Below are 12927 nucleotides of genomic sequence, written 5' to 3' on the forward strand. Positions count from 1 at the left end.
GGCCTGTGCCACCATGCCTGGCTAGTAATAGCTTTTGAATATTTGACAAGGCAATATCAGATGTTTAGGCACAAAAGCTAAATCATAATAAAACATCTGAATTAAAACTTAAAGAGCTAATTTATCAGATATATCTAAAATCGAAGTGTTAGGTTTAAATATAAACCTAGCATATTTTTATTCATTTTCAGGCTGTCAGGTGAAAATCAAGAGAACATCCAACAGATGGGTTTGTTGTTGCTGGAAATGGTGGTTAGCATTTTGAATGTGATCATCTTCAAGTAAAACACATATCCTATTCTTTGGGATTCTATTATTTTTGGAATTGAGGCTTCATTTATCAATGTTACTTGACTGGCCCTGAGAGAGATTGAGTTTACAATCATATATATTATATATATATATATATATATTTTTTAGTGCTGCTACAACCCAGTACCACAAACTAAGTGTCTTAAACAGAAATATGTTGTCTCACAGTTCTGGAGGCTAGAAGTCCAATTTCAAGGTATCAGAAGGGCTGTGCTCCCTCTGAAGAGGCTAGGGAAGCATCTGTGATAGGCCTCCCAGCCTCTGGTAGATCCTTGTCCTGTAGCAGCATAACCCAATCTTCATATGGGTATGCTCCCCATATGCATGTCTCTGTGTACAAATTTCCCCAGATTATAAACATACTAGTCACATTGAATTAAAGGCCCATCTTATTCTAGTATGACCTCATCATACCTCAACCAATTGTATCTGCAGTGGCTTAATATCCAAATAAGCTCACATTCTGAGGTACAGAGAATTATGACTTCAACATATGAATTTTTGAAAAATACATTTTAATACATAACAAACCCTGAACAGGCACTTGGTTGGCAATAGAGCTAACTAACTTCTACTTTTCCTTTTTCTCCAAACATATTGCCACAATTACATGCTCTCAATATACCCAAATGTCAGATTTAAGCATTCCATTTTGCTTAAATTGTCTCCAGAGCCACAATTCTATATGCTGAAACAGGTAGAGTAATTCATGAAAGTCAATCCAGGGTGAGTATTCTGAGATGACCAAAAAGAGACTTACATCAAGACAGACAGAAGTCTGAGAAACCCTGAGGCTTGGAGGGTCTGAAAAAGAATTCAAAACTTGAAAGTCACAGAAAAGGTAATAGGGGAATCATGGAATTTTGAGAACAAAAAGGGCCCTGATGATACTTCTGTTTTGCTTCGGTAGTCACTCTGGACTTTGTCCCTATCAAGTGGCACTAGGATCATCTGAGGCGGTGCCATTGTAACTACTTCTTTGAATGATCTCTACTTGTCCCTCTACATTAACCAGAAAGTTGAGGAGTGTTCTTTGTTTTCTGCAAGCACCTTTCAGTACTTAAGCTCATAAAGACACACAGAACAATTACCTTGAGCCTGGAGGGCACTTGAAAGGATCTCTCATTTGATAAGTCCCTTGAACATCTGAAATAGGAGAGAAAAAGTGTCAGAGATACAATTTGGAAAGGGAAATGAATTATTCTAGTAACTCCTCAGAGAGGGAATTACAGGTATGTTTTCCTAAATGCAAAAGTGGGACTTTTTCCAATTGGGATTCCAATGCTGACTACCATCCCTAAAGCTCAGTGGCAGGGGGGAAATAATGACATGGGGCAAGCATCATTTGCCAAAGACGCGGTTAAGATAATGCTGCTGTCGCTGTGCTATCTGCGTGATGTAAAATTTTTTTCTGATTACCATATAACGAAGGGGAGTGAAAACAATGGCAAGCCTTCACACAAATGCTTGTCCATCATCTCCATGCGGCAGCAGGATGGCTATGGGTCCTGGCAGCCGCAGCAGTCCTTGGAGAATATTAACTGTAGGCACCAGTGGAGCACACTGAGAAGCAATTTCTCCCCCAGAAGCACCAAAGCCTTTTAAGTAGTTCAGGCTTCACTGTTCACGTCCAGTTGCCAAAAAGCAAATGAATTGTCTGATTTGAAAGACATTTGTTTCCTTATTTTATTTTGGCAGTCAGGATGATCCCCTTGTTCTCCTTATAATCAGGCCTCACAGAACGACATGCCTGTGCACTAACAATTTAAAATAAACAAAGCGTGGTTTTCAGGTGACCAGTTTGCCTCAATCTGCTTGCAGACTGTCCCAAGGGGGCCTTTGGAGCTGGCTGCTCTCTGGAATGTCAGTGTGTGGAGGAGAACACCCTGGAATGCAGTGCCAAAAATGGTACTTGCACCTGCAAATCTGGTTACCAAGGCAACAGATGCCAGAAAGGTACAATCTGATGATAGATTTTCTTTCTTCTCTAATAATAATGCTCAGTCTTTGTTCAGCATCATATGATCATTAATTAGTAAATTCACCAGTGTCCTCAGGTGGTGGTATGCTTTATTAATCCCCTGTTTGCAGGTGAGGAAACTGAGACACAGGGCAATAAAGTTATTTAACCTTGTCTTCTCACACTCTGCTGTTAGACTCTTGCTGACTTGAGAAGGGAAGAAAGATCATTATATAGTATCTTATCCAAAAAAAGATGAAAACTACTTGGGTCCACTTCTTTGAGCTGACCGAATCAACCAAGAACACTGGTGGCTTCCAGAATTAAAGAGTTGTTCTCTTTATATCTAAAAATGGGTCATTCAAACAAATAAACTTAATGGTGGAAAATTTAAAATGGTTATCAGTTTGTCCTGTCTCAAATTTCTAGATATTGCATAATTTTTATATTTAAACTATGAGTAGAAAGGTTTATAATTTTTATATTTAAACTATGAGTAGAAAGGTCTACATACATAATTTCAATGTTAAGTAATATATTCATATATATGTGTGTCTGTGTGTATGTGCATGTGTGTGTGTGTGTTTGCATATAAAATTTGGAAGAAAGTGTCCCAAGATGTCAGCTATTCTGTTTCTGACTTGTGGACTCATGGAATGCTCCTCCTCAGTTTTTTACAGGGGCTTTTTTGTGTTTTTAAAAATCTCACATCACCTTTGCACTGAATTTTATCAGTCCTGTGCTAGCTAACTTTGCAACTTGCAAGTTTCCCTGAACTTTTTTCTTTCTCTGTCGTGTTTATCATATTCTAACAGACCACATATTCTAATTATTGTCTAATATATATATTGCCTCTCCTTCTCTGCTAAAATCTGAACCTCACATGGGAGAGTATCTGCAATTTTATTCTGATATCCCTAATCCTCCTAGAACAGTCCTGACAAAGATATTTCTCAGTAAATGATTTCTTAAATTAATACATAAGTTTGCAGTTAATTTTTATCATTTATTTATTTTCTCATAGTGTGGATAAGGCACTAGTTACTATTGAATTCAGAGGAAATTATCACAGCATTTTTTCTCTTTAATATAAAATAGTGAGCATACAACAAATACAATGATCATAACTAATGATAAGTTCTACTTTTTGCCCTTGCAGTGATCAAAAGGGCAATGTTGCTTAAAATCGGGAGAAGATAAGGGGTTTGAAAGGAAGTCATCATCACTGAGTTCACTTACAGAGGGAAGCCCTGAGATGGACAGTTGTCCTTAAACCTCTTGTTTCCTCATCTGCTCATTGCACTGCAGTCTACAGAGTCTAAAAGGCTTTTCTGGAGCTGAATGAGAAAGAGAGTGACTGTTCTGGGTTATATTCTGTGCCTGTGGAACTGAAGCAATTGAACAGTAATGTCCATCTGGATTTCGTGGAGAGTGGGTTCTTTAGATAGCTGAATTGTGATGGTAATGGGGAAAAGAACCTGGGGGAATAGAAGCCTGGTATCACATGACTGTGTTTTAAATGGTATAAGTGGGTCTCATGTCACTTTCTAAATCTCCTGCCTCAACGGATTTTTAAACCTAGAGCTGGCCCCTTCTTCCTTTCCCTACTGGAGAAGTCATGCCCTGGAAGCCAATGCACAAGGAGATAATACCATATCCACACACCTGGGTAAATTTAATTTATTCTGATAACATTTTCTTAAAGCAACTGCTGAATATACTTTATTGGAAAATGCTTCTGAGATTCCTACTGTGAAAGAAAATGAGTTGAAAGTATATGTAAATCAGCAAAATAGAGAGGTCACCATAATCTCTGGAAAACATATTATTTTTCAATCAGATAACTTTGTCCAATTCTGATATTTTTGTCTAACCACAAAATGAAATTATGAATCAGACTGGAGTGGGTGAATGGGCTTGCCATGATTGGCAGCTGAAATCAAGGCAAAAAGAGCTCTTTAAGAGTTGTGCATGATGAAAATCAGAACTGTTGTTTTTCTTTTTCCTTTTAAAAAAAGTGAAGTAGCCCAAGTGCTCCTAGAGCCAGACAGATCCTTAAAAATCTTAACTCCAGACCTGTGTCTAGATTGCAGATGAATAGTTAATTAAAGACTTCAAATTGTTTCAATGGCACTAATGAACAGTATTCCTCCACAATCAGCACCGGTCCTTATTTAGCTTATCAGCGCTGACTTCTAAGAACAGAGGAGCTGGTTTCTTCAACTAACCTGTGAAATAGCAAAAAAAAAAAAAAAAAAAAAAGAAGAAGAAGAAGAAGAAAGAAAAAAAGATTCTTTTTTAAAAGCAGCCAATGTCTTTGGCTTCTATTTATGTTGATTAGTTTATAGCCTGGGGTATTTTGGAGCTCATCTACCTGTAGAGGACCCTGTGGTCCAGCAATTCCCTTAAGTTCATTTAAGGAGGTCCATAACAACCCTCATGTCATAATAATAAAGACAGGTTATTGTTAAACTAATTTTACATTAGATGAACTTTGAATTTTGAACTCTCATGGGTCTCTAAGGGCAAGTTAATTGACTCTGAAGGTACTGAGTACATAGGCCAGCAAGGAAAGCTGGCTGTAGTGACTGACAGCCAGAGTTTCAGAAGCCAGATGATCTGGGTTCAAATCCTGACTGCTACTTCCTAGCTCGGTGAAGGAATAGGTCACTTAACCTCTCACGTAAAAGGAAAATAAAGTGATCATGGGGAAATTTTATGGAAATACGAGCTAATTTACATAAAGTGCTTAGTGCAGAGCAAGTGATCAACAGATCAGGTACAGAAATCCCAGAAAATAACTCACTCTGCCCAGTACAGAAGATACTTCATGGCTCGACTTCAATTGCTATAACTTTCTATAATTACCATATGTTTTGGAAATTTTCACTGTGTTAAAAGAATGCTTCCCACTAGGTTTCTAATTCCAGTGATTTTGATGGTAGAGCATATGCTGAGACCTCTGAGTCTCAGTGTTGACTACAGCTTCAACTGTCCTTTTCTAGTTCAAAGGACATTCAACAAAGCAGGACACAATTTCTCTTTAGTGCATTGTATACTTTCATAAAATGCACAATTTAAAAACCTCCAATGTCATTATTCTGGCTTAGAAAAAAAAAGCAAAGACTAGGAGCAAAGGATTTAGGCAAGCATTTGGGGGCAACTTCCTGAGCACCATGCCTCCTGAGCTTCCTTTACAAATTACATCTCATTTTCATGTTTTGTTCTGTGCAACTGCCTCCAAAGATATATATCAAAATTGCTTCCATTGTTACTGTCTGAAAAACTACATTTTCAGCAAAAAGCCAACCACTGTATCTGTGTTTCCAAAGTGACAAGATAGAGCATCATGTTGATTTCTTCGGGGAATATTTTTGGAAGTGCTATAAATCCTCAGAGGCTACTAGAATGTTTCTTTCTTTGCAGCTCAGACACACGCATGCATGTGCGTGCGCGCGCACGCACACACACACACACACACACACGTTTGCCAAGTCACTTAAGCAACAGTAGAAACCTGGGACCATCTTGAGCTTTATTACAAGTCTGAGCTCCTTTCTTTCTCTCTGTATTTTACAAGACTGCCCCGATGGCCTCTGGGGAACAGAATGCAGGTTCTCCTGTGGACCCTGTGAGAATGGAGGTCAGTGCGACAAAGAAACTGGAAACTGTGCCTGTGCTCCTGGTTACACGGGAAAATCCTGCGCAATGCGTAAGTAATAAACCTAGACAGGATACCCAACAGAGTCAATAAAGTTGTTGGCTTTATAAATGCTTTTCTTTCTGACTGCTATACAAGATGCTGCTGTTAGAGTACATGTTCCAGCCATCATTGTGCAGCAACCCACCCCAATACTTTGTAGCTGAAAACAATGATTTATCATTTCTCTTGATTCCGTGGGTTGATGAGATGGCTCTAATGGCTGGTCACTCATGCATCACTTGTGTGGCTATTTCAGGTTAATCCGCTGGGCTTCTAAACCATGCAAACTGGCCTTTCCTCTGCATAGCATTTCTACAAGGTTCACTTGAACTTCCTCCTTGTGCCACAGTGTCAGGACAACATTCCAAGAAGGAGCATATAGAAAGCATGAGAGTAGAGCTACAGATGTCTTAAAGTGTAGCCACAGAAGCCACATACTATTTCCACCACATTCCACCATTTAAAACAAGACATGAGGCAAGCCAGAGTCAGGGGGAGGAGAAAGAGGTTCTACCTCCTGATTCAAAGGAGTAGCAAAATTTCATTGCCAAAGTCTTGAGAACTGGGAGAGATGGTTGTAGCCATTTGGGGAACCAGTCGACCATAGCACAGTAGTTAAAGTTATACTGAAAGGCGTTTTAAGAAATTCTAGACTAGAATTATCATTCTTGACAGAATGGGAGCAGATTATAAACTGCTAAAAAGTGATTAGCTAAATTGAACCTGTTTCAAAAGAGTCAGTAGAGCTACTTTCCTGCCATACCCTCTTCTGATTGTGATTCTTACCTAACCCACCACATCATCTTTTCTGCTCCATCCACAGTGAAACAGAGTAGCTGGAGAGTGTGAGAAAAGTTGCGGGTTGGATGCTAATGATGGCAATTTCCACATTACTATTTCAACTTTGTCTAATAAAGATTAGCAAATCTCTATTGTTTGTGATTATCTATCATTTTGTAAAGTGTGGACTGTGAGCTGAATGAGTTCTCAGTGCTTAGGACTTTCTATAAACAAACAAAACAGAAACAGAAGCTGTAAATATAAGATATAGCACAGGAGAGTATTTAACACATAGCTGATCATCTGATCATTTGGGAAAATACATTACTGCCCCTAAGGATAACCCGCAAGCAAAAGTGACAGGGCAGGTCTTTGCCTGACAGGTTTTCTGTATATAACTAGACAGTTTTTATTTCGGGGCTGTCATTCTGGCACTGTTGACAATCATCTCAAATAGTATAGAAGTTTGTCAGAGCAGCAGTTGACTATCCCTAATCTACTTGTTTGCTTTAAAAAAAAAAAAAATTTAAAGGTAAGAATTTACATATTCAAAAGGTAGTTTCTTGCTCTTTCCACAGCAAAGTGACATTTTCTCTTGCCTAACTCAACTTTAATGGAGTTATTATTAAGCAGATAGTAATAAAATTTACATCATTTAAATTGGCAGGTGATATCAATAGATTATTTAAAAACAAGTGAGGAGAAAGATAAACTGCTCATTCTCTAAAATATTAATTTTAATAGTCATGCTGTGTTATAATGCTTCCCTCCTAGTACTGCAAACCCCAGGAGAATATTTTATGATTGTCCTGAGAAATTTGGGATGAAAATCAATGGTTATTTAAATTGTATTGGCAATTATGATACACGTATCGAATTGACTAGACAAAAACTTCCCTGACTCCTGGTCCAGTTTGGTTTTAGCGAGACTTGCTATTATCTGATTTTAAACACAGAAACACAAACATATATTATATAATCACTGGAATAAGATATTTAGGAAAATGAGTGGAACTGAATGATAGGACTCATAAAAAATGCTTCACACACACTTCCCAAAGACTGTGTGTGGCATTTTTAAAAAGGCCTGTATTTGAAGAAAAACATACAACATATCTCTAAATACCCTGGTATGGTGCTCACAGAATTTTAAAACCTACTTACTCTGCATAATGAACTGTAAAAACACAGACGATACAAGGTAATATGTTTTACAGACAGGAGAGACCAAAAAGCTATTTCTAAAGATATTGGCTTTGTATAAATCCCATTGTTTCTAAGTCACAAACACACATACTTGGAGAAATTTTCTTTTTAAAAAGATTTTATTTCACTGGTAGAAAACCCTCTAGATTATGACTTATTCTGGTTAATGTTTTATGTGAATATGTGGGTTTTGTGGGGTTTTTGCTTCTTTCTGAGCAGTGTGTGTGGCACGGGGCGGGGGGCAGGGTGTGGCTTCACAGGCCCTCACACCCTTGGGAAAAGTGCCACCTCTGTGAAGGACATTGTAGCTTTCTATCAGGCCTTTTACCAAATAATCATAAAAGTGGTCCCAGATTTTTCTTTATCCTGACATTATTTCTAGTAGCAAAAGTACAAAATAGAAATAGCTTAAATATCCACCAAGGGGAGACTGATTAAATCATTATATAACACATCTGTGGACTATTTTTAGACTGTTAGGATTCGTGTTTTTTGATGAATGTATACTGTCAGGAGAATTGACATTAAATGCTGTATATAGAGAATGATCCAAATTTGTAAGAACACATACCTGTGGAAAATTGTAGGAGAAAGGACAGCTGTTGTTAACAGTGGCTGTGGATGAGTATTTTTCTCCTGTATACATGTCTGTCTTTTCCATATTTACTACATTATTACTTTTCCTTGGAAAAGTTGTTAATTTAAAAAGTAATACGAGTGCACAATTTTTGTCATTATTGTCTGGTAACCTTCACTGTTCACATGACAGTGAATACCAGTCTCGTTGAACTTCCTTTTTTTTTTTTTTTTTTTTTTGACAAGAATTTGAATTTATTTATATCTAATGAAGAAGAGACCAGAGTAAGGAAAATTAGTCAACATTTTTTTAAATTGATTGCTTTGTTCGAAATGGCAAACCATTGTTAATTAATCTTCCTGTTGATCTCATTACTAATGTCTCCCATTTCTTTATGCACCATATCCTGGTCATCTTTCTGAGTTCCAGAATCCTTTCTTTCCTGGCAACTTTCGCATTTGTACATTTCCTTGAGCTCTGATCCTTTCACCTCACCTCTGAATATTACCAGCAGTACATTGAACATAACAAATGAACAACAAATGCTTGTTTCTTTGGATGAAAGTGCCATGAAAATGTCTCAAATTCTTATTTAAATTTGTTGTTTCTGTTTTTTTTTTTTTTTTTTTTTTTTTTTTTTTCAGTGCTGGGGATTGAACCCAGGGTCTTGTTAAGTATTCTTAAATAGATGCCTTGAACTTGCTTTTTTAATTGAAGTCCATTTTTATCATTTTGTTGCAAATATTGAGCACAGTCCATCAATACTACCAAAACTTAAAAAAAAAAAAACTAAAAAACCTTAGTAATATTTCCTCTAAACATTTGTTTCCTTTCCCTTTCTTCTGAAATTCAATTTTCTATCTTTTAGTCATTTCGTCCATATATTTCTGATTTTTGCCATGTTTTTCATGAACCCTAATAAAATAGGCCTCTGTACTACTAAAGTGGAGTAAGTGACAGAGAATGGGGGAAGGATATGAGAAGGGAGATTCTAACAAATACCATGCTTTAAACATCACTAGATAAAACTTCATGGAAATCAGATTGACCACAGGTCTAAGTTCCCAGTGAAAAGCTGGTAAATATTTAACAACTGGCTCTCTGAAATATAAAAAAACCTGGATTGTACATTCGCCTATTTCCATGGTGTAATACTCCCTCCGTAGTCATTTTAAGCAACCAATGTGATGTCAGATGACTTGCAAAATCCCTGAAAATTTAGCAGTTGGTGTCCCAAGCTGGTAGTAATGGCTTCAGCAAACCACTGGCTGAACGAACACTGTGTTTTGAGTACACAGAATGATTTGTCGACTTTTACTTTCTCCTTCAATATTAAGAAATGATTACTTTTCAGGTAGTGATTTTACATTTCTCTTTCTAAACAGCTAACTAGTTTGACCTTTCTGGTCAAATTAACCAGCAAATAGTTCCAACCAACAAAAATTTGGCTATTGGGCTAGTCTCTTTTATTTTTAAGAGAAAAATTCAATTGTTTGAACTCATGAGATTCAAAAAAAACAGACCAAAAAATGTTGAGTTGGAAACAGAGCCTCCTTTATCTTTTTCTCTGGAATTTGTGTAAAATTCTGATCTAAAGGGATCATTTGTTTTCCTTTAACAACCTATAAGCTACTTTCAACTTCTATCACTCCACAAACCATGGCTGGCATTTTCTTTATGACACATTGTTGTTGGAAAAAAAAAAAAAAAAAAGACAGTTACCTAAAGTAAAAGAAAAAGAGATTATATGTAAAATTAAACAAAAGAAGCAGATGAATAAAAAGAAAAACTTCAAGAAGAACAATTAAAAGTCCTCAGTATCTCCAAAAACAAAGAAGTGAGATGCAACAAAAAGCTTCTCTCTCGCTGAAGCAATTGCAAATCTGATTTTTAAAGTTGCTGTAAAATAAATTGTATTTAAATAATACATCGCCCATCCTTTCCCGCAGTGAGATGCATTTCCCTTACCAATCTGGTTCTCAGCAGGCGGGCCAGCCTGATGAAGTATCAGCAAAATGTCAGCTCCCACAGAGAAGTGCGACAGAGGCGACACTGAAGCAGTGACAGGCCTTTCAAGAAGCTATTGTGCAAATTCGGTTTTGAAATAGGGATGTGGTTGAGGACGGATGGATATGTCATTACCAAGGCGTTCATCTCCCCATCGTCAGGAGGCAGGGAAGGGAAGCCTGGAGCAGCTGATGTACAGACATTAAGTTGAGGGGTGGTAGAGCTGGTCTGGGAGACTCATCTTTATATCTGTGTTTTCAAAAAGTTAATATTCAAATTAGCTTTCATTTTTAACACATAGCCATTGAATGCAGCCCATGAGCAGTCTCGCCCCTACTGGATGAGTGTCCATTAGATCATTAAGAACAAAGTAAATCTTGTCATTGCTCTGTAACCCTTGTTGACTTAGGCTATCCACAAGAAAGTGACAACTCCATAGTACTAAGGGCGCATCATCAACCTGCCCCTAGCCTCATGTTGACCACCGTCACATAGAACCTACCTCTGTGGTCATATGAGACACCACTGTGCTTCCAGAGATGACCCACATACTTCACTCCAAGCACCACATACATTTAAAATGTGGTACCATTGTTCATTGTTCTCTCCTCTACTAAATATCTTTTCCTCCATTATAACTGCTGGTGAAATTTCTTCAAGGATTTTTATTTTTCAGTCATATGCAAACAAATCACATCATGAAATTCCTTTCTTCCATAACACCACTGATCATAGTGCCTGATAATTAGTTGTCTATTTGTACATGATGAAGTCGGCCTATTATTCTTTTTTTTTTTTTTTTTTTGGTATTCTTCAGTTCTTTCTGTATATGGAATGCTCAATAAGATGAGCTGGATCCAATTAAGAACATTCCTGACAACTTAGTAAAGAAGGTTGGGGTTTAAGTTTCATAGAAATAACCCACCAAATCCAAAGGAGACATGAGAAACATGGAGATTATTGTACTTCTGAATATCATGTGTCCTACATTGAACTATTAGGCTTGTTAGAATGGTAAAAGGAGAAGGGAAGCTATAGCTTATGGCAGCACCACAGCTCCATTGGCCTCAACTTCCTTTCTTTAATTTCAGAAACTTTTTCAACATTTTAGAAAACTAACAAGAACAGACAATGGTGAAGTGTTTTTCTGTTTTGCTTTATTCTGTTTTGTTTTGTACTAGGGATTTAACCTAAGGACACTTTACCACAGAGCTACATCTCCAGCCCCTTTTATTTATTTATTTATTTATTTTCATTTTTGAGATGGGGGGTCTCACTAAGTTGCTGAGGCTGACTTTGAACTTGTGATCCTCATATCCCAGCCTCCTGAACTGCTGGGATTATAGGTGTGCACCACTACACCCAGCTTGAGTTTTTATGTTTGCTTAGTTTTTCTCTCAAGATTCTTGACTTATTTCCTTCTATACACATTTTTAATGTATGCATTCTTTTCTTTAAAATAGTATAACCATCTTAGATAAATGAATAAATGTCTCTGGCTCTTAGTGTCTGTATATAAAAAGGAAAGTTTCAATTAGGTAATGATATATAATATATAGTTCAATGTATAGTAAATAACAATATATGGTAAATATAAACATGTACAGCATAGTGATAATATATTACTCAAAGCTCTTGTTAAATGATTTCCGACTCTGTTATTTATGGCTCTAAGGGTTTTCCATCAGATTTGTTGCTTAACCCTCAAAACAGGCACCTGAATTTGGTACCTCATTTTATGACTGAGGAATTCAAATCAAGAAAACATTAAGTGACTTCCATGAAATAATATAATTAGTGATTCTGGACTAGAAAATCAGTAAAACACATACGGACATGACACATTTTTGCAATGAAATAATACTTGATATTGTAGCTACCTGCTTGGAAAATTTAGAGGAAGAGAAACATTTCCAAGAAAGTATCCCATAGAAAAACCAGAGTAGTCAAGAAGTTCAATGAATGTTGTTCTCTTTTGAACCCCACATTTGTAGGCTGCCAGAAGTTGACACAGTTCAGAGTATTGTTGGAATGTCAAGAGCCAAGATAGTGTGCTCAGCTTACTGACAGAGAGAGATCTGTTGTTTGTCTGTATGCAGCAAGCCCAACCTATTTCCAGAGCATAAATTGCTACTGTACCACACTGGTAATGGTAGTTCTCAGAGGGACTGTGATGCCAGCCAGTGTACCTGCCTGTCCAACCGCACCCAGACTGATGACAGATGCTGTAAATCAAGGGCTGATTATAAATTCTGTTCTTCATCTAACATAAATAACGACCTGAGTAATTTTCTCTACATTCTGCAGATGCTGAGTGGTCCCAATCCTCTTTGTTTTTATAGGACTTCCCAATCTTTACTGGGTTTAAAATTCTCTGTGTGT

General features: G+C 37.1%; 1 protein-coding gene across 1 annotated transcript in view; it reads left to right on the forward strand.

Moving 5' to 3' along the window:
- The window catches only part of LOC124993589 (EGF-like and EMI domain-containing protein 1), a 623779-nt gene that overhangs the window by 551849 nt on the left and 59003 nt on the right, over positions 1–12927 (forward strand). The window contains 3 exon segments of the mRNA XM_047565459.1: positions 2134–2268; positions 3855–3941; positions 5853–5984. Coding sequence (XP_047421415.1) covers positions 2134–2268; positions 3855–3941; positions 5853–5984 — 354 coding nt within the window.

The sequence above is a fragment of the Sciurus carolinensis genome, chromosome 9, assembly GCF_902686445.1.
Source record: "Sciurus carolinensis chromosome 9, mSciCar1.2, whole genome shotgun sequence".
In the NCBI taxonomy this organism is placed as follows: Eukaryota; Metazoa; Chordata; class Mammalia; order Rodentia; family Sciuridae; genus Sciurus; species Sciurus carolinensis.